The 23,751-nt window shown below is 38.6% G+C and overlaps 1 protein-coding gene across 2 annotated transcripts in view; it reads left to right on the top strand.

The window, feature by feature from the left end:
- LOC140070975 (mucin-2-like) overlaps window positions 1-23,751 on the top strand; it is a 66,676-nt gene that overhangs the window by 18,409 nt on the left and 24,516 nt on the right. Inside the window, exons 22-43 of one of the 2 annotated variants that reach the window (XM_072118129.1) lie at window positions 286-465; window positions 1,182-1,421; window positions 1,531-1,687; window positions 1,818-1,949; window positions 3,279-3,426; window positions 4,038-4,084; window positions 5,350-5,547; window positions 7,079-7,123; window positions 7,297-7,953; window positions 9,579-10,034; window positions 10,324-10,467; window positions 11,405-11,851; window positions 12,217-12,360; window positions 13,603-14,067; window positions 14,429-14,572; window positions 15,181-15,645; window positions 15,961-16,080; window positions 17,073-17,543; window positions 17,862-17,981; window positions 18,976-19,440; window positions 19,862-20,002; window positions 20,611-23,586. In XM_072118129.1, the coding sequence (XP_071974230.1) occupies window positions 286-465; window positions 1,182-1,421; window positions 1,531-1,687; window positions 1,818-1,949; window positions 3,279-3,426; window positions 4,038-4,084; window positions 5,350-5,547; window positions 7,079-7,123; window positions 7,297-7,953; window positions 9,579-10,034; window positions 10,324-10,467; window positions 11,405-11,851; window positions 12,217-12,360; window positions 13,603-14,067; window positions 14,429-14,572; window positions 15,181-15,645; window positions 15,961-16,080; window positions 17,073-17,543; window positions 17,862-17,981; window positions 18,976-19,440; window positions 19,862-20,002; window positions 20,611-23,586 (8,362 nt within the window). The remainder of the gene's footprint in view (window positions 1-285; window positions 466-1,181; window positions 1,422-1,530; window positions 1,688-1,817; window positions 1,950-3,278; window positions 3,427-4,037; window positions 4,085-5,349; window positions 5,548-7,078; window positions 7,124-7,296; window positions 7,954-9,578; window positions 10,035-10,323; window positions 10,468-11,404; window positions 11,852-12,216; window positions 12,361-13,602; window positions 14,068-14,428; window positions 14,573-15,180; window positions 15,646-15,960; window positions 16,081-17,072; window positions 17,544-17,861; window positions 17,982-18,975; window positions 19,441-19,861; window positions 20,003-20,610; window positions 23,587-23,751) is intronic. The other variant, XM_072118130.1, reaches the window with a different exon arrangement.

Raw genomic sequence — 23,751 nt, 5'->3', positions numbered from 1 at the left:
TACTCCACGCCCCAGCAGCCTTTGCAGTTAATTTACATATTAACTAAAATAAAGTTTTTAACAAGTTAGGTTTGGTTCCAGGATTATTTAAATACATATTAGGATATAGGCAGGCAGGAGGAATCTACCATTAGACCTACTTATGATAGTAGATTCCTCATGGTAGGTTTCCTTTAAATGGACATATAATACATCAGTGTCATATAACAAGCAATGCTATGGTGTAATAACCTGTATACAGTTATGAAGTAACACCTATCCTCTGGTTATATGGACATCTTGCAGAAAACTGTGCTGAAGTTTGCGGACAAGCACATCGAGGAAACAGTAGGGGAAGGAGTGAAGGATGTGCAGTACCTGACCCGGGAAGTGGGGATTTACCTGGTCATCGAAACAAGCAACGGAATTCTGCTTATCTGGGATAGGAAAACCACTATCTTTATCAAGGTGTCACCAGCATACAAGGTATGTATAGAATAATCTGTATTCTGTGCTTATTCTAATTTATTCATGTAAACCTCTACATTGAGATTATGAGTTTAGGGGTTAGTCCTAAATTAGGACCACCCCTGAACTAATAAAATTTCGAAGTCCCCATGGGTCTGTTCACGTGTTTTTTTACGGATGTGCAAACATGGGAATTTTTACAATCCGTCTTACAATACAGGGTGTTCACACAAAAATAGGCTTTACAAATGTCAGCAGAGCAATAAAAGAATTAGTCTATTTCATATATATCACATTTATTCATTACATTGATAAGACCAGGCCTGCGCCAGCACCCACAAGTACTGGGGCCCGAGGTTGCTAAAGGGGCCCACTCTAGCGTCGAAAAAACATTTTGGACACCGGATCAATTGTAACAGTGTCGCTTTAAGACTCTGGTTCAAATGATCACCTTCCAGCTCCTCTTGTAATCTGTGCCTTGTTAGGAGCGCAGCATAGAGGCAGAATCCAAAACTCACCTGATTAAGATGCAGGTTAACTTAATTTATTTTCAGTTTAAAGTTATAAAAAAGTATAGAAAAGGTAAAAAACATATATAGAAAACACACAAAATTCACCCTTTTTTATACGAACTGAAACCTTTACATGCAGGATATACATTGAAACATCCTGTGCGGATGTTGAATTTTTTCAGCTTTTATTAAAATGTCACCTCTTTTTTCCTCTTGTTTTAGGGAAAACTTTGTGGTTTGTGTGGAAACTTTGATGACATTTCTCAGAATGACTTTACGACCAGTCATATGTTACAAGTCACCGATGTCCTTGAATTTGGAAACAGCTGGAAGGTGGATTCCTCCTGTCCTGATGCTACAGATATAGTCAATCCCTGTAGTCAGAATCCACACCGCCACTCCTGGTCAGAAAAACAATGCGGACTTATCAAAAGTGAAGTATTTAAAGTCTGTCATAGCAAGGTAAAGTACAAACCCCCAAACGGCATTCATATCTCCATATATAAAAATGCATGACATACTCTAGTGTTACATGAACACGTGAAGTTTATTGCTTTTACTCTATTCTAAGGTTGATCCAAAACCATTTTATGAGGCCTGTGTGAATGACGCCTGCTCCTGTGATAGCGGGGGAGACTGCGAGTGCTTCTGTACTGCCATTGCTGCCTACGCCCAGGAATGTACCAAAGCAGAAGCCTGCGTCTACTGGAGGACACCAGACATATGCCGTGAGTCAATCATTAACTACCAATCATAATGCCCACCCACTATAATAATATCTGTATGATGTGGAATGATGGATCACGGAGTAAACCTTTTAAGAACTGTAGTTAAAATTTCTTTTTATTTCCAATTTAGCCATATTTTGTGACTACTACAACCCGAAGGATGAATGTGAGTGGCATTATCACCCTTGTGGCCATCACAACATAAAGACCTGCCGTTCCATTAACAATGTCTACACTAATGTCACCATTACGTATCTGGAAGGTAAGCATCTTACTGAATGACAGATACCAAACAGCTGATTTGTAGAGATATTTTAGTAAAAAGATGTAGGTTGCTCACCTCTAGGGGTTATTTATCTTAGGGTAAGTCCACAAAACTGTATGTGGGACATATGTATAGCTGCAAGCTTGTGGCCGTACATACGTCTCCCATAGACGGCAATGGCCGAATGGAGCCATACGGTTCCACACATCTTTCCCCCTGTTATGGCCCATATGGCGTGCATTTCTATGGAAAGGGGAGGGGTCAACCATCCTTCTCTCCATCATGGCGGACGTATGGCCGGCTGTAGCAGTGCGGGCATATGTTTGTCTAAATGCAGCCTTTTTGTGCAATAGGTTGTTTAAAATTAAAAATAGTTTTTCCTGCCTCAGGTTTGCCTGCAGCCCCTGCCCCCCAGTATATAGCCTGCAGCCACTGCCCCCCAAATATATAATCTGCAGCCCCTGCCCCTCAGTATACAACCTGCAGCCCCTGCCCCCCAATATACAGCCAGCAGCACCCTGTCCCTAGTATGCAGCCAACAGCCCCCTGTCCCCAGTATACAGCCAGCAGCCCCCAGTATACAGCCCCTCACGAGGAATGGCAAGCCTCTAAGAAAAAAAAAAGTGTACTCACCTTCTGACGCCCCCCACCCCGGGAGGTCCTCTTCTGTCCATTGATGTGCTGGCTCCGGCTCCCTCTCTCAGTGTGGTGCCGTCGATGACGTTCTACTGTGTGCGCCATCATCGGAAGGTGAGTACACTTTAAAAAAAAAAAATAGACTTGAGCATAAGCCAATGTGCTGAAAAACTCGGCTTATACTTGAGTGTATACGGTATATACTATATATATACTATATGTATCAAAAATGGTATATATATATATATATATATATATATATATATATACTAAATTGGCTGCAGTTGAATAGTGGACAATGTTGTCCTTGGAAGAACAATCCCCACAGACCACAAAGTAAAGTTAAGATGAACGCCACAAGCATACAACACAAAGCAAAAAATTACACATGAATAGATAATTACAAATCCCCTTTGGGAGTCCTACCCAACTTCTGTATTGATGATGTTCACTGTAGAACTTCCGTATTTAGTATTAAGTCTGTGACATATCCTGTAGAAAACACCAGGAGGTATGGAGCATGCAGGAGGTGACCATAACAGTGGAGGTTTAGGAGGTTTATCTTTTTTAATTTGATTCTCCACAAATTTCTCTGCATAACCAACTAACTAACAGTTATTAATAATAATAATAATAATAATAATTATTATTATACCAATATCTTAACCTGCTTTATAATCTGGGTTTTAGGCTGTTACCCTACTTGCCCTGAGGAGAGGCCTATATTTGATGAGTCAAAAAGAATTTGTGTAACTGAGGAGGATTGTGGATGTTACGTGAATAAAACTCACTATGAGATTGGTGATGAGGTGCCTACTACTGAGAAATGTACCACTTGGTAAGAACTACAGCAACCTGAAAGTATGCAAAACTTTACTCGCAAAATGGATCACTTTTTAGGGATGGTCTTACCACAGCCCTATAAAACCTATACAACATTCATATCCTTGCTTATAATGTTGTCATAATATGTAATGATAGATATAAAAATTTAAATGCTATTTTAAAGTGAATCGGTCATTGGTTTTGGTCATGTGAAACTGTAGATCATGTTAAGTGGCAGTCCTGGAGATCTGTGTAACCATATCATTGTGTTTGTTGTCAAAGAAGGACTGTGAACAAATTTTTGGATTGTAACTGGACTTGAAGCACTCTGGAGTACTAATGAGTAAAATATCTTTACTAAACACAACACAGAACAGTCCCTCCCTCTTAGTAACTGCTGTAGTATTCAAACAGAAGCTGCTACAGCAGGGACTCATAGTATAGGAGAGGGGCTGATCTGTTTTCAGTGAAGAGATTTCACACATCAGTGTTATAAGTTGCAAAGTCCAGCACCTGTTTATGTTGAAACTAGAATAGTGCAATAGTTATTTGATTGAGTATCATTCTTTTAGTTTTCATGTGTGCAGAAGACAAGAACCTAACAGTGTATTTTTCTTTATTTAGCATTTGTTCATCAACATCAAAGCTTCAATGCGCCTACGATCCTGAAGGTAGAATAACATTATAGATGTATTGTAAGAATTGATTATTTTATCTTGTCAGGACATTTGTATGTGTTAATTTTTTGCTTCATCTGGGTTTTGAATTTACTTCAGTTATCCTAGAGCAGTGGTGGCGAACCTATGACACGGGTGCCAGAGGCGGCACTCGGAGCCCTTTCTCTGGGCACCCGGGCCATCGCCCCAGCACACCAGACAAGACTCAAATAATCTTCTTGCAGTTCCAAGAAACTTAAAAGATGCGGCTTTTGATATTTGATACTAACTTTGCTACTTGGGACCGTAGGAAGAGGGAGAATTTGACAGGGTCTAATTATTTTTGGAGGACCTCCTGCTGGCCCCACGATTCTCTGTGTACAGAGGGAAACTGGAAAGAACCTAAAATGATGAAAATTTTCTACTGTGTTGCTGTCCTCGGGAGGCCAATGTGATTCAAAGTTGTTGAACAGGGAGCAATAAATTACTGCTTTAATTTTTGGTTGGCACCTCGCGAAAAATAAGCAGGGTTTTGAGTTGCAGTTTGGGCACTCGGCCTCTAAAAGGTTCGCCATCACTGTCCTAGAGGGTAATATATCAACTTTTAAAAAAGGTGCACAAAAGTTTCATATTTTTCTGCACTTCTCCTCCTTCTGAACCTTTGTCTCACTGGGACTAGAGTTTATATGAAAATTGAAACCAAATTTGAACCATTTTACTAAGAATAGTACCAAAATTGTGCTTTTTTTATACTTCTAAATTGTGTTTTTTTTTTATATATTAGGCGAAATTTTGGTGTGAATAGGTAAAAGCGCCAAAAACACCAAAGAATTATAGAAAGGTGTGGGATTTAACAATATTTTTGTCCTTTCGGCAGACTGAGCACAGCATGGATGTGTCCTCTGCAGCACATTTCCACCTTTTTTTGGTTTAACAACCATCCAGTTAAATAGTATAATGCAGTGTAAAAGGTTTCAGTGTGAGCTAATGTCATATGGGTTAGGACATTGCATTTAGAAACAATGGGAGCTTTATAAATACTGAAGTGAAATGGCCTCTATAGTAGTTCAGAAAACCTTTAAGGGGGATTGCTATCATCTTACCTTAGCCCCTTAAAAGGGGATCCTGATCCAGAACTAACATACCATAACCAGTGAATCTAGATGGTTCAGTACAGCAGTGACATCGTCAATTGATCCCACCATTCATTATTATAAAATAAAGCATTATTGTTTGATTTTTTGAATTTCTAATAATTCAATGTACACTTTGGGTTACAGCATGTTTCTGTTTAATCAATGGAACAAGATATGAAGAAGGGGAACTTATAGGTGAAGAAGATCATGGAGATGTTTGCATTGAGATCAGATGTATAAATGGCACAGCAAAACCATACTTCAAACCCTGTCCTTCTTTAATACCCACCACTACATCAATCACTATTGTTACAACTACTCCTACTACATCCACCACAACAGGTAACAATAATTTATCAGATGAAGCTTTTATGTTAATAACTTAAAGGGGTATTCCAGGAATCAGCATAATTCATATACAAGTGGGCACTCAAAATATAAGCTAATGTGTAATTAGTTGCTATTTAAAATTTTGCTCCCCTTAGCAGAAAATGCTGGTGACATAGACTGTGATGGAGAATTAAAATGCTACTGGCCCTTTAATCAGTCCGTTAGTTTCCTCCGCGTGGTCCGTCGCAGAAAATAAGATGGCCGCTGGTCACATGTCCACATCACATGTCCTTTACCTGTCTGGGCAAGTCATGTGATCACCACTAAGTTTGGCTGTTGTCGGTTGGTTGCGGTGCATCCAGTATGGCCAGTGTTGTGGTGATGGCAGTTACACATCATTACTATGGTAACAGAGCAAGAAAACCTGTTACATCATCACTGGGAGCAGAGCATAAGTGGTAGGAGGAGTTACTGAGAACTAAAGGATCATGGAACTTGTAGTTTCCAGTGGCAGCCATCTTAGTGATAACTCCACCTACTTTAGAGAGGTCATAAATTTTGTAAATCATAAAATAAAATTATTTAAGCTCTGTTTTGTGACTAATGACATTGAGTATTGTTGTATTCATTTATTTATATCATCATGGGTTTTTGTGTCAGACGTTCATATTCCCGGAATACCCCTTTAACAATACTTAGTACACCATAAAAAAAAGTTGTCACCAGGTTTGTGGTCGCTTAGCCAGCAGCATGTCCCTCGCTATATTGAAGCTACTGAAAAGTCTCAAAACTCAACTCTGATGAGTTGAGTAAAACTTTAAGGGGTGCTCTTATTTCGGCAAATTAATTATATATTTGTATTACAGAAAGTTATATAATTTTTCAGTATACTTTCTGTATCAATTCCTCACAGTTTTCTAAATATGTGCTTGTTGTCCTTCTATAGGAAGCTTCTATGTTTACTTCAAGTGAACAGAAATCTGACCATGGTCACACAGATGCACGGCTCCTTATAACACACAGCTCTGATTACTGTCTGTGATATAACGAGCTGTGCACCTGTGTGACCATGGTCAGATTTCTGTCCACTAGTAGTAAACATAGAAACTTTCTATAGAATGACAGCAAGCAGAGATCTAGATATCTGTGAGGAATCGATAGTATAATCGAAAGTATATTAGAAAATTATGGCATATATTAAAAAAGTATATTAAAAAAATAATGGCATTTATTTGCTGAAATGTGAATACCCCTTTAAAATATGAGCTAAAAGTGCAGATAGTGGGGACTGAATCCACAAGGTTCTAGGCCAATCACCTTTCAAGGTCTATAATCGCAGGTTCACTTGTTAAAACTCTGTAAACAATGTAGTCAAATTGCTCTCTTATAAATTTTCTTTAAAGTTTTTTTTTGTTTTTTACTACCATATGCATAAAACCAATGGCTGAAATAATATATTTTTTGAATCAACATTGGCATTGGTTGTAAAATTTTAAATATTAATGAAAAATTTAGAGAGATAAAACCAGCATTTCTTTTTCAGTGATCACCACAACTCCTTCGACATCAACAAGCCCACCGTCTACAAGTAAGTACTTGCTGTAGTAATACAGGAATTACAAAGCATCGTGGTCCTGGTATAATCATGTCTGGATTTCATCAGTTTTATAATGAAGTCCTAGCTGTAAACCATTAGAAATAACTTTTGATCTTACATATTGTAAATCTGAATAATATGGGTAACTCATCTCTTTTATACAGCTTGTGTTTATGAAAAGGTGTGCCACTGGACCTCATGGTTTGATGTCAGCAAGCCTGGAGATGATTTGGGAAGTGGTGATTTTGAAACATATGACAAGATACGAGAGCATCATACATTCTGTAATGTCCCAGAAGATATTCAGTGCAGAGCAGTAAATGCACCCGACGTCAGCTTGGATAAATTAAACCAGGTTGTACATTGCAATTTGTCATATGGACTCATCTGCAGGAACAGTGAGCAGAAACCAGATGACAACCTTTGGCAAAAGTGTTTCAATTACGAGATCAGAGTAGACTGTTGTGAAATTGTGTGTCATACACCAACCACCACAACACCCACAACCACTACTACAAGTACTAGTACAGTTACTACAACTCCCGAAACAACAACTTCACCCACGACCACTTCACCAACGACAACTTCACCAACAACGACAACTTCACCAACAACCTCACCAACAACAACTTCACCTACAACGACCTCACCAACAACTTCACCTACAACGACCTCACCAACAACAACTTCACCTACAACGACCTCACCAACAACGACTTTACCAACGACAACTTCACCAACAACGACCTCAACAGCAACGGCTTCCCCAACAACAACTTCATCAACGACAACTTCCATCACTACTACAAAAGGAACAACAGGTGAGAAAAATGCTAATGTTTAACTATAGCAGGTTTTTAACTGTCACAACTAGGCAATAATATCAGCACTATACCCTACCACAGAACTTACCCTAAGTTACTGAAAAGACATTGAAAAAGTTAACCTTCTATGCCACATTGGTGTTACCATGTTGAGTGCCAGATAAACTCTACTACTTTTTTATAAAAACAAAAGCACAATGAAAATATGAAAAGACAATAAGGTGCAAGATATATAAAAGCCTTAATTATTAAAGAGAAATATTTAATGATTGCAATAAAAAATACAAGTGGGGGCAAATATACTTAAACTATGCAAAAGTTAGATTAAATAGTGTTATACTGTCCCAGGCTTATCATATTGGCTGATGTTGATATATCTGTGGCACTTTTATACATTTTCACCACAGCATTGGAACTTAATATATGTGATTCATAGAATATCAGACAGTTGTTGGTAAAAATTACACTAGGTCAGACTTCTAGTGCGTTTGCTCAGAAAAACTACCTTACTGTATTTATACCAAAAATTAAAATGATGGGAAAAAGAAATTCACCAGTATATTTATTTGGACTTTCACACAGTGAACAATACAGGCAGTCCCCTACTTAAGGATACCACACTTACAGATGACCCCTCATTAAAGATGGACCCCCTCTGCCCACTGTGACCTTTGTCTTTAGTCCCAGGCAATAATCAGCTGTAAACTGTATGTAATGAAGCTTTCATGATAATCCTTGGTCTCATTACAGCAAAAAATTTTGAAACTCCAATTGTCACTGGGAGAAACATTTTTTTTGTCTGGAACTACAATTATAAAATATACAGTTTCAACTTACATACAAATTCAACTTAAGAACAAACCTATGGAACCTATCTTGTATGTAACCCGGGGACGGCCTGTATATAGAATGACATAGGGATCTTCATGTAATTTTACATACCTCCTTAAAAAAAGAAAGAAAACAAATGGACCAATCATGTTACCGTAATCAGTTTAACAATCAATTATCACATTTGGCCAATAAAATTGTGGTTACCACTCTCAATATAAAAAGGCAGATGACATAAGGCTCTCATATACAGAAAATTACAATAGGTTGAAGCCACCGATTTCGGTACAACCTAATCACTGACTTTTGTGTATGTGGGTCTCCTGACCCAACTACTTATGTTGTGATGGTGAATTATATTTCAATGCCAATAGTTCTCAGGGGCCATACATTGACCCAAAGACAGAGGTGTCTGGCGGCAAATTACTGCCTCTTCCAAATGAGTAGGCCCAGGTAAATCCAGTTTTTCTGCATGGAGGTTAGCTGTTTTCCTTTTTTGATATAACAAATAAGGAGGTAAAGAATTGACATGAGAGGGCTTGTACCTTATTATACATTAGGTACACAGTTAGTTTAAATTGACTCTAGAAGGCACCTGGAGTCAATTATATTGAGCTTCTACACCCGAAAACTGTTGAATCCGATGGGCGTGATGGCCCAGCCTTGTCCAATCATTTGAAAATCTTATAACATAGTGTTAGAACCAGAATCTAGATATGCTGCTGTTTAAACATGTGCCATATTCTTATATATATATTTCTTATATACATTTCTTCTTATATTTTATCTAGCCACTCGAAATTGTGATCCTCAGTGTGAATGGTCTCAGTGGTTTGATGTGAGTTATCCTAAATATGAACCTAATGGAGGAGATTTTGAGACCTATGAGAACATTGTGAAGGCTGGACTTGAAGTGTGTGAGGGCGATATGAGACCGGAGAACATTTCCTGTAGAGCAGAGCAATTTCCAGACATACCACTCAACCAGCTGGGACAGATGGTGACCTGCGATGTCTCCGTTGGACTTATCTGTAACAACAAGGATCTTATTGGGTTCATGCCGGTGTGCTACAACTATGAGATCAGTGTACACTGCTGCCGTCCTTTACCAGATTACTGCTACTCCTCAACCTCTCAAACTACTACGACCACAACTACAACTACATCACCAACAACCACCACCCCTGAGACCCCAACTCCAACTGTTACACAACCAACAACAACTACACCTGAGACCACAACCACAAGTAAGTAAAATACATCAAACAATAAGTAAGGTTGTTTGTAATAAAATGAATTCATATTTTTATGTTGTTCTGTTGTTAATTCCTAACAAAAACATATGTAAGAATGATGGAGTTATCTTTTTTTAACACCATCTAAGTTGAAGTAAAAGCATTCAGATAGCCCTTATCTATCCAATAGACAGGGGTTTTTGTGTTGTTATCTCCAACCATAAGGCATATCCTGAGGATTGAAAACCTTTATATAATTTTGTATACAAGTTGCATGTTGTTTACTTGCATTTATTTTTAGGTCAAACACCCACTACAGAGAGCACGCCAACACAAAGTACAACTACATCACCAACAACTACCACCTCCCCGACTACAACCACTACTATCGGTACAACTACTCCAACCACTACAGTGACCACTGCATCTTTCACCACATCTCCAAGTAAGATATATTTTTTAAGAACATTAAAATGAATTGTAAATGTACACTGTACATAAAAATACTCATTAACCTGATGGAAATATTCTGCCTATTTGGCTATTTGTAGCATTGTAATGAAATAAGACATAAGCATTACTGGGACCCCCAAAATGGCAATTCTCATACAATTTGTAATATTACCTTAAAACAGTTTTAATCTTGTTTTATGTGCGTGTACACATAACGATTGGAGTAAAAAATTTTTGGGGATAGTTTTTAAGCTAAAATAAGGAATAATCCAGTTAAGGAGTGGAAAGTTGGAAAATAACTTTTCCTTTACATGACATCTATATATAGGAGGGCAATGCATGTCTAATTGGTGTTGGTATGACCACTGGAAACAATGGGGTACGGTATACAGAGAGTGCAGCACAGAGGTTCTGTGGTAATTCTGAAGACCGTGATTGGCTTCTATAATCCCATACAGATGAATTGAGGACTGACTTCTCTGCCAATGACAAGGTGGACCTGTGTGTCCCGTTTGAGTGGAGATGTAGGGTACTCATGCTGAGATTCCAATTTTATCAATGAGACTTCTACAAAGGGTAGAGTGCTTACTCCAATGGTATCATAGGATTAAATGGAGCAGTAAAGTGATCAGAACAATTCTAGATCCTGTGGATAGGGAATGGCATTTAATATTAAGAATGCCCCTAAAATAATTTACTCTTTATATTAGCTTTAGAAACTGGATAGGAAAAGATGCTTGAAGACACATGTAAAAGCACCAATATGAAAACTAGAAACACTGTTAAGTAAAAAAAAAAAAGTAAAAGAGGTGTAGACTTGCATTGTCTGTGATTACATAATGGAAAGGGAAAACCAAAAATATGGGTCTGTGATTTTCGATTTTTGCCAGAATAAAGGCTAAACTCAAATCTTCTTATATTTTACCTAGCCACCATAACTTGTGATCCCCAGTGTGAATGGTCACAATGGTTTGATGTGAGTTATCCTAAATATGAACCTAATGGAGGAGATTTTGAGACCTATGAAAACATTGTGAAGGCTGGACTTGAAGTGTGTAAGGGCGATATGAGACCGGAGAACATTTCCTGCAGAGCAGAGAAATTTCCAGACTTACCGCTAAACCAGGTGGGACAGATGGTGACCTGTGATGTCTCCGTTGGACTCATCTGTAATAACAAGGATCTTATTGGGTTCATGCCGGTGTGCTACAACTATGAGATCAGTGTATACTGCTGCCGTCCCTTACCAGATTTCTGCTACTCTACAACCTTTGAAACTACAATAACAACTACATCACCAACAACTACTACCTCTGAGATCCCAACTCCAACTGTTGAAGAACCAACAACAACTACACCGGCGACCACAACTACAAGTAAGTAAAATTCATGTAACAATAAGCAATGTTTTGTATAAAAATTTTGTACAAAGAGACCAATGTGTGCTTAACTCAAACTGGTGTATTTCTTCTCCTTTTTTAGACCCAAAATAGAAATATTTGTAGTTTCACATGGTGAGATTATAATAAAAAAAACAATGATGTAGTGAACTTTTTTAACACCCCCTAACTTGAGATGAAAGCATTATGGTGGCCCTTATCTATCCAATAGACATGGGTTACATAAGTGTTATTTCAAACTATAAGGCATTTGAGACATATCCTGAGTATAGGAAACCTTCATATACCCTCATATACAAGTTGTATGTCGTTTTCAAATTTTTAATCACACTTATTTTTAGGTCAAACAACCACTACAAAGAGCACGCCAACTGAAAGTACAACTACATCACCAACAACTACTGCCTCCCCAACTACAACCACTACTATCAGTACAACTACACCAACTACTACAATGACTCCTACAACTGTAACCACATCTCCAAGTAAGACATATTTTTTGATGAACGATTTAAATGAATTGTACATTTGTCTTGTACATTACAAAAATACCCCCTAACCCAAATTTGGGAATACACTACCTATTTGGCTATTTGACTGCTACAAAGTTTATGGTCCAATAGTCTTACAGTATAGGTTGGAGCTGTAAAGCAATCAGACCAATTCTAGATCCTATGGATAGGGGATGACACGTAATAGTTAGAATACACCTTAAATAATTACACCTTATGCGATAAACAAGGGAGATTCACATGCCAGGTTTTGTCCTGCTCATCAAGCCATTAATATCCCTTACTTCCCCCTAACCTTATCTTGTATAACTAATGAGACCTTGGAAACTTCCTACTACAAAGGCTGCAGAGGGACTCTGGCTCTGTAGGGGCGAGCTATTAACTAACACCTTTTGCAGCCACAGTGACTCCGAAAGACTTGAGGAGACATCCCTCCAATTCCTAAACCAGAAGACAAAGGATTATAAAAATCCCAGTATAACATGTTGGTTATGGAGTTATGGTCCATCTCAGCCCAAGGACAAATATAATTTTGGAATCTGTATCACCAGGGTATCAAATAGATAGGAATAATTAGGTTCTGGCATCTTTGGGTCCCAAGATATAAATTTCTCGGGATAGGACCATAGCAAATGTGTCAGATTTGGTATCAATGCGATCCAGGGATTCATCCTGATCCAATGATAACAGAACCCTGACCCTATGACTTCTTCTTGAGATGCTATGACTTCTCCAAGGTTCGGGATTTAATGACAAGTAGGAGGGTCCTCAAAGCCCTCCTTTGGGAGTTCAGGGGTGTGTTTGCACCTAATACAATCAGAACACCACTGACGCCCATTGTCTTTCTTCTGGGAAACTATTCCATTTGGTCCACACATAAGATAACTAACATATGAATTGCTGATATTTGAAGTCCTACCCTTCTATTTTGTACTCTGCTAACTGCATATATATATATATATATATATATATATATATATATATATATATATATATTGTGTCTACTGTTTGACTAGTGTGCCCTTAAGGCAATTAAATGTAAAATTTAACCTGCATTGCTCTTTTATCTCGATCCATGAATCCCCATGTCTGTGTCTCGGTTATGTACATGCTACCGTGTTGGTTATATAAGATTCAGAAGCTGCATAGGAAAAAATGTTTTATTTGCCCGTATAGAGTAAAAGCTAATCTTAATTCTTGTTGTATTTTTTCTAGCCACTCTAAACTGTGATCCTCAGTGTGAATGGTCACAATGGTTTGATGTGAGTTATCCAAAATATGAACCTAATGGAGGAGATTTTGAGACCTATGAGAACATTGTGAAGGCTGGACTTGATGTGTGTAAGGGCGATATAAGACCTGAGAACATTTCTTGCAGAGCAGAGAAATTTCCAGACTTGCCACTAAACCAGGTGGGACAGATGGTGACCTGTGATGTCTCCGTTGGACTCATTTGTAATAACAAGGATCTTATAGGGTTCATGCCGGTGTGCTACAACTATGAGATTAGTGTACACTGCTGCCGTCCTTTACCTCCTGAATGCTACTCAACAACCTCTGAAACTCCTACAACCCCTACAACCACAACTACAACTACATCACCAACAACCACCACCTTTGAGACTCCGACTCCAACTGTTATAGGACCCAGTACAACTACACTGGTGACCACCACTACAAGTAAGAATAAAATGGCATAAAAAATAGGCAATATTTATTATCAATATATTTATTTTGTTTAATTCAAAACAAAGACACCCAACTTGTGCGTTGAACAAATTTGATGTATTTGTTTCAGGCCTGCAATAGAAATATTATTAGTTGCAATTAAAGTGAATTAACTATGTTGTAGCAACATGTCAACACCTTCTATCAATAGATGGGGTTTCCAGATTTGGTAACTCCCAACTAAAGGACCTTTATTGGAATATCCTTTGGATGGAAATTTATATAAAAAATGAAATGACTGATAACTTGTGTGTATATAAGCCATGTATAAGTTACATGGTATTCTGAAATGTTTACTTAAATTAATTTTTAGGTCAAACAACCACTACAGAGAGCACACCAACACAAAGTACAACTACATCACCAACAACTACCACCTCCCCGACTACAACCACTACTATCGCTACAACTACTCCAGAGCCTTCGACTACAACCACTACACAGGTCCCTACTACAAGTAAGACTCATTTTGTTGGGAGCATATTACATGAAGACATCAGGGCAAATTTATTAAGGGTGTGTGAAATATTATCCTCAAACCCTGTCAATGTTTTGTCTGGCCATACTGATCTACTAGGGTTTATTCAAACGTAAAGTTTGATAGAAATTTTTGATTGCAGTTTTCAAGCCAAAACTAGGAGTGAGGGTAGAAAACAACCCCCAAATCTATTTCCCCCACTGAACTTGGTCCAGTGATCCTGTAGAAATAAGAAGAACATTAAATGGATCAGACCAATCGTAGGTTCTGTAGATAGGTGATAATTCGTGTTTGTCTGAATACCCCTAAACTGTATAAGAAAAACAGCAAAATGACATATGTGAAAGCAGAGATACATAGACTAGAGGCAATTTTACATGAAGAAAAGTGAATAGGACAGGTAAGTATAGAAGTTTTATCACTTTTTGTGAAGATATAATAGGCAGAGAATCCCACCTATTATTGTTATTTGTGCTGAACCTGTTGCGTCATTAAAGAGTAAATGCTAAATTCTGATTTTTTTTCCCCAGAGTTCCTTTTATGTGTTTACTTGGTAAATGTGTTATAATTTTTTATATTTTTTCTAGCCCCTGTAATCTGTGATCCCCAGTGTAAATGGTCACAATGGTTTGATGTGAGTTATCCTAAATATGAACCTAATGGAGGAGATTTTGAGACCTATGAGAACATTGTGAAGGCTGGACTTGAAGTGTGTGAGGGGAATATGAGACCTGAGAACATTTCCTGCAGAGCAGAGAGATTCCCAGATATACCACTCAACCAGCTGGGACAGATACTGACATGTGATAAATCCACGGGACTCATCTGTAACAACAATGATCAGACAGGGTTCATGCCAGTGTGCTACAACTATGAGACCAGTGTATACTGCTGCCGTCCTTTACCTCCTGAATGCTACTCTACAACCTCTGAAACTCCTACCACCCCTACGACCACAACTACAACTAAATCACCAACAACCACCAGCTTTGAGACTCCGACTCCAACTGTTATAGAACCAACCACAACTACATTGGTGACCACCACTACAAGTAAGAATAAAACTCTTGACTTCTAGTTTTTGCAATTGCTCTAAGTTCATACATTGTGTTAGAATCTTATTTTTTTATTATTTAAATCCTGCTATATAGAAGGAATAGTATTATTGGTTGTTCAAGGAAACATGTTAGCACCATCTAATAGGAGGTAAAAGTGTTCAAGTGCAATTATTCATTGAATTGGTGTGAGACCCAAAAATGCTGACCCAACTATAAAATGTTTATGGCAGATACTGTGGAACTTTTCACTCCTAAAATGAAATTATTGACAACATTTTCTTTAAAATATTTACTTACATTTATTTTTAGGTCAAACAACCACTACAAAGACCACGCCAACACAGAGTACAACTACATCACCGACAACTACCACCTCCCCGACTACAATCGCTACACAGTCTACTTCTACCTCACTGACAAAGTCTCCAAGTAAGACCCATGGAACAAGTAAAATATAAAGACATTCCAAATTATTTCATAGAGATTCCACTCTGTTATTTTGAGTGGAAAAGTTTGATAGGGGGATAAGCCCTTACAAAAAAATAGCAGGGGTTCCCCAGCTGTGCAAAAATCCATCCCAGTCCAAGAGGTCACTCTAAAACGCAGTTGCTGTTATTTAACTTTGACTTCTTGTCAAATGCTTCTTCAAAGCTTTTAACGTACCTTTACACATAAAGTTTTGATCAAAACTTTTATTTTTTATCAAAATAAGGAGAGAATAAGAAAAATAGGACTTCTTTTTTATAGTCCTTTGCCATATCATTGATAACATTAATGTCAATTCCTGTCCATAGTAGCTGATATCTGTCTACCACTGAAATATCACTGATCATGAGATTTGAGAACCCATGTGCCATGATAAGTGCCGCAAGTCATGAATGCGCATTGCAGCTTCATTAATTTAGTTGGTGCTGCTTAAGAAGGCCATTGGATTTCTAATAGCACTGCCATTTAGATGAATGGAACAACAGCTTCCATTGACTGGTATCCCAGCCAATAACAAGAAAGGTGATCCTGTGTGAATGGAGCCATCGGATGCTCACGTATGCTCCCATATTGGTGCTAGTTGGTCTGAAGGACAAAGAGTATTATAAAGGGGAAAAAAATGATCAGACGAAATCCTGTGGATAGGGGATAACTTATCATTTTTGACTAGTCCTAACAATCCACTCCTAACATTTTCTCATAAATTGCATAACAAAAACTGTAAATTGGCACATATGAAAGCAGGAATACATAGAATAGACTGAATTAGATGGCGAAATATAGTATATTTGACGATGTTGACCTATCCAGGGTCTGTGATATTTGGGCTACTAGTCTACAAAAAGAAAATACCAAATTCTGATTTGTTCCCTAGAACTCCTGTGATGTATTTCCTTGGTAAATGTCTTATATTCCTTTCTAATTTTTTTTTCTAGCCACTCCAAATTGTGATCCCCAGTGTGAATGGTCACAATGGTTCGATGTGAGTTATCCTAAATATGAACCTAATGGAGGAGATTTTGAGACCTATGAGAACATTGTGAAGGCTGGACTTGAAGTGTGTGAGGGGAATATGAGACCTGAGAACATTTCCTGCAGAGCAGAGAGATTCCCAGATATACCACTCAACCAGCTGGGACAGATACTGACATGTGATAAATCCACGGGACTCATCTGTAACAACAATGATCAGACAGGGTTCATGCCAGTGTGCTACAACTATGAGACCAGTGTATACTGCTGCCGTCCTTTACCTCCTGAATGCTACTCTACAACCTCTGAAACTCCTACCACCCCTACGACCACAACTACAACTACAACTAAATCACCAACAACCACCAGCTTTGAGACTCCGACTCCAACTGTTATAGAACCAACCACAACTACATTGGTGACCACCACTACAAGTAAGAATAAAACTCTTGACTTCTAGTTTTTGCAATTGCTCTAAGTTCATACATTGTGTTAGAATCTTATTTTTTTTTAATTATTTAAATCCTGCTATATAGAAGGAATAGTATTATTGGTTGTTCAAGGAAACATGTTAGCACCATCTAATAGGAGGTAAAAGTGTTCAAGTGCAATTATTCATTGAATTGGTGTGAGACCCAAAAATGCTGACCCAACTATAAAATATTTATGGCAGATACTGTGGATCTTTTCACTCCTAAAATGAAATTATTGACAACATTTTCTTTAAAATATTTACTTACATTTATTTTTAGGTCAAACAACCTCTACAAAGACCACGCCAACACAGAGTACAACTACATCACCGACAACTACCACCTCCCCGACTACAATCGCTACACAGTCTACTTCTACCTCACTGACAAAGTCTCCAAGTAAGACCCATGGAACAAGTAAAATATAAAGACATTCCAAATTATTTCATAGAGATTCCACTCTGTTATTTTGAGTGGAAAAGTTTGATAGGGGGATAAGCCCTTACAAAAAAATAGCAGGGGTTCCCCAGCTGTGCAAAAATCCATCCCAGTTCAAGAGGTCACTCTAAAACGCAGTTGATGTTATTTAACTTTGACTTCTTGTCAAATGCTTCTTCAAAGCTTTTAACGTACCTTTACACATAAAGTTTTGATCAAAACTTTTATTTTTTATCAAAATAAGGAGAGAATAAGAAAAATAGGACTTCTTTTTTATAGTCCTTTGCCATATCATTGATAACATTAATGTCAATTCCTGTCCATAGAGTAGCTGATATCTGTCTACCACTGAAATATCACTGATCATGAGATTTGAGAACCCATGTGCCATGATAAGTGCCGCAAATCATGAATGCGCATTGCAGCTTCATTAATTTAGTTGGTGCTGCTTAAGAAGGTCATTGGATTTTTAATAGCACTGCCATTTAGATGAATGGAACAACAGCTTCCATTGACTGGTATCCCAGCCAATAACAAGAAAGGTGATCCTGTGTGAATGGAGCCATCGGATGCTCACGTATGCTCCCATATTGGTGCTAGTTGGTCTGAAGGACAAAGAGTATTATAAAGGGGAAAAAAATGATCAGACGAAATCCCGTGGATAGGGGATAACTTATCATTTTTGACTAGTCCTAACAATCCACTCCTAACATTTTCTCATAAATTTCATAACAAAAACTGTAAATTGGCACATATGAAAGCAGGAATACATAGAATAGACTGAATTAGATGGCGAAATATAGTATATTTGACGATGTTGACCTATCCAGGGTCTGTGATATTTGGGCTACTAGTCTACAAAAAGAAAATACCAAATTCTGATTTATTCCCTAGAACTCCTGTGATGTATTTCCTTGGTAAATGTCTTATATTCCTTTCTAATTTTTTTTTCTAGCCACTCCAAATTGTGATCCCCAGTGTGAATGGTCACAATGGTTCGATGTGAGTTATCCTAAATATGAACCTAATGGAGGAGATTTTGAGACCTATGAGAACATTGTGAAGGCTGGGCTTGTAGTGTGTGAGGGGAATATGAGACCTGTGAACATTTCCTGCAGAGCAGAGAGATTCCCAGACATACCACTCAACCAGCTGGGACAGATGGTGACCTGTGATGTCTCCGTTGGACTCATCTGTAACAACAAGGATCTTATAGGGTTCATGCCCGTGTGCTACAACTATGAGATCAGTGTACACTGCTGCCGTCCTTTACCTCCTGAATGCTACTCTACAACCTCTGAAACTCCTACCACCCCTACGACCACAACTACAACTACATCACCAACAACCACCAGCTTTGAGACTCCAACTCCAACTGTTATAGAACCAACCACATCTACAGTGGTGACCACCACTACAAGTGAGAATAAAACTATGAACCTTTTTCTAGTTCATTGTATTAATTTTGGTTTTTTTTAATGTATTATTGGTTAGAAAGAAAAGTATTGGTTGTTTAGGGTGGGGTAACCTGGGGTAAGCATTGTCTGTGGCCATTAACCTTCCAATAGGTGGGGGACCCAGAAGTGATGACCTTCTAGATCTCTGCTTGCTGTCATTCTATAGAAAGCTTCATTGTCTAGAAAATAGGTCTTGAAAAATGAGGAATTGATACAGAAAGTATATTGGAAAATTGTATAAATAATACAAACAATAATATTCATTTGCCAAAATGGGAATACCCCATTAATCTAAGCCCATTTCATGTTTCCATTAGTTCCACAATAATAATGTCCAGTGTCACCCACCCATTGTTAATTTATATTTTGTTTGTAAACATACAGGGTCTACTACTCCATCATCCTCATCTACTACATCCAAGACCACTACTAGTAGCCCCACTACTACCAGTGTGACGACAACTTCATCAACAATAATCACAACCACAGCATGTACAACAGAGACTGAAGAAACAACTCCAACACGTAAGAAACACTTACTGTACAACTTCCTGAGTAAAGAGGAGTGTAAATAAATATGGATCAACTCGAAAGATGTATCCAGTCCAGTCATTGCTTACTTCTCTTCTAGTCTAAAGATATTGGATATTTCAAATGGAAAACCAAACTAATATAAATCAAAACTAAACATAAAATCTAATTGATTAAATTACATATTTTTGTAAGGCATCACTTATGAAAACTAGAAACCCCACACAAATATTTGGAAGTGAAAACTAAGCCTAGCAACCACCAACTACAAGAGTATAAAAATATATTGTATTGGCAATTCAAATAATAAAAACAATCAATACATATATATATTACATGTATGACCTAAAACAGGTAGACACGGTGGCTGGAGTCAGGGACAAGCAGTATAATAGTACCACAACATAACCCTGTCCTAGGGAGAACATGACCAAAATATATTCACATGTTTCACTGGAGTGTAGGCCCTCGCTCTCCTGATTACTGGGATCCTAGGAGTTTATTTGGTGATCAGAAACTTGTACCCAGTTCTGTGGTCAGAGAATTTAAGTGCCTAAAGAATTGCCAAAATTTGCTTAATACATGTTTTCTCTTTTATTTAGGAACCCCGAGTTGTGTTCCTGTTTGCTCATGGTCAAAATGGTTTGATGTGAGTTATCCCAAATATGAAACCAACGGAGGAGATTTTGAGACCTATGAAAACATTCAAAATACTGGATTGGAAGTGTGTGAGGGAGATATGAGACCTCAAAACATTTCCTGCAGAGCAGAGAGATTCCCAGACATACCACTGGACCAGCTGGGTCAGATATTGACCTGTGATGTCTCCACTGGACTCATCTGTAACAACAATGATCAGACAGGATACATGCCGGTGTGTTACAACTATGAAATCAGTGTATACTGCTGCAGTCCTTTACCTCCTGAATGCTACTCTACAACCTCTCCAACTACTACAATGACAACTCAAAGTACTACTACCAAGATCACTACCACAGAGATACCAACCACTACATCAACAGCAACTACCACAACTGCAAGTACAACTACAACTGAGTTAATAAGTACCACAGAGTTAACAACTCCATACACCACAACAACTGAAAGTTCTACTCCAACCACTTCAGAAACGACCACCACTATAACCAAGAGTTCAACTCCTACCACTACAGAAACCCCCACCACAACAACTGAAAGCACAACTCCTACTACTATAGAATCCTTCACCACAACAACTGTAACTTCAACTCCTACCACTACAGAGACCACCACAACAACAACTGAAAGTCCGATGACTACCACTACAGAGAGCACAACTACAACTAAAACTACAACTAAAACCACTACAGAGACCCCCACAACAACTGAGAGTACAACTCATACCCCTACAGAAACCACCACAACCGCAACAACTGGAAGCACGACTCTTACTACTACAGAGACCACTAGCACAACAACAGAAAGTACCACTCCTTCCACTCCAGAAACCACTACCACAACAACTGAAAGTACAACTCCTACCACTTCAGAAACAACAACAACAACTGAAACTACAACTACAACCACTACAAAACCCACCACAACAACTATAAGCACAACTCCTACTGGTACAGAGACCACCACCAGAACAACAACACCCAGAACCACAACTCCTACAACTACAGAGACTACTACCACAACAACAAGAACTGGAAGTACCACTCCTACAACTTCAGAGACCACCACCACAACAACTGAAACTACAACCACTACAGAACCCACCACAACAACTGTAAGCACAACTCCTACTGGTACAGAGACCACCACCACAACAACTGAAAGTACAACTCCTACCACGACAGAGACCACCACAACAACAACAACTGAAAGTACAACTCCTACCACTACAGAAACCAGCACTACAACTGGAAGCACAACTCCAACTACTACACAGACCACTACCACAACAACAGAAAGTACCACTCCTTCCACTCCAGAAACCACTACCACAACAACTCAAACTCCAACTACAACCACTACAGAGCCCACCACAACAACTATAAGTACTACTCCTACAGGTACAGAGACCACCACCAGAACAACAACCGGAACCACAACTCCTACCACTACAGAGACCACCACCACAACAACTGAAAGTACAACTCCTACCACTACAGAAACCAGCACTACAACTGGAAGCACAACTCCAAGTACTACAGAGACCACTACCACAACAACAGAAAGTACCACTCCTTCCACTCCAGAAACCACTACCACAACAACTCAAACTCCAACTACAACCACTACAGAGCCCACCACAACAACTATAAGTACTACTCCTACAGGTACGGAGACCACCACCAGAACAACAACTGGAACAACAACTCCTACCACTACAGAGACCACCACCACAACAACTGAAAGTACAACTCCTACCACTACAGAAACCAGCACTACAACTGGAAGCACAACTCCAACTACTACAGAGACTACTACCACAACAACAGAAAGTACCACTCCTTCCACTCCAGAAACCACTACTACAACAACTCAAACTACAACTACAACCACTACAGAGCCCACCACAACAACTATAAGTACTACTCCTACAGGTACAAAGACCACCACCAGAACAACAACCGGAACCACAACTCCTACCACTACAGAGACCACAACAATAACAACGGAAAGTACAACCCCTACTCCTACAGAGACCACTACAACCACAACAACTGAAAGAACAACTCCTACTACTACAGAAACCAGTACAACAGGAAGCTCAACTCCTACCACTACAGAGACCACAACTACAACAAAAACTACAACTCAAACTTCTACAGAGACCCCCACAACAACTGAGAATAGAACTCCTACTCCTACAGAAACCACCACCACAACAACTGGAAGCACAACTCCTACTACTACAGAGACCACTACCACAACAACACAAAGTACCACTCCAGAAACCACTACCACAACAACTGAAAGTACAACTCCTACCAGTACAGAAACCACAACAACAACTGAAACTACATCTACAACCACTACAGAACCCACCACCACAACTATAAGTACAACTCCTACTGGTACAGAGATCACCACCAGAACAACAACAACAACTGAAAGAACAACTCCTACTACTACAGAAACCAGTACAACAGGAAGCTCAACTCCTACCACTACAGAGACCACAACTACAACAAAAACTACAACTCAAACCTCTACAGAGACCCCCACAACAACTGAGAATACAACTCCTACTCCTACAGAAACCACCACCACAACAACTGGAAGCACAACTCCTACTACTACAGAGACCACTACCACAACAACACAAAGTACCACTCCAGAAATCACTACCACAACAACTGAAAGTACAACTCCTACCAGTACAGAAACCACAACAACAACTGAAACTACATCTACAACCACTACAGAACCCACCACAACAACTATAAGTACAACTCCTACTGGTACAGAGACCACCACCAGAACAACAACAACAACTGGAACTACAACTCCTACTACTACAGAAACTACTACCACAACAACTGAAACTACGACACCACTAACCACTACACCAGCAACAACAACCCCAGGTAACAAATACAATATTAATTATTATAATTATTGAAATTTATTATGATTATATTATTGATTATAGTATAATTAGTGTTTTTCTGAAGTTATAAGAGTAAGGTGCAAGCCAAGGATAATAACCACATAATCTAAATAAATGAACAATCATATCCACATATTCCACC

The sequence above is a fragment of the Engystomops pustulosus genome, chromosome 7 (genome assembly GCF_040894005.1).
Source record: "Engystomops pustulosus chromosome 7, aEngPut4.maternal, whole genome shotgun sequence".
In the NCBI taxonomy this organism is placed as follows: Eukaryota; Metazoa; Chordata; class Amphibia; order Anura; family Leptodactylidae; genus Engystomops; species Engystomops pustulosus.
This window is presented reverse-complemented; position numbering and strand designations above follow the sequence as displayed.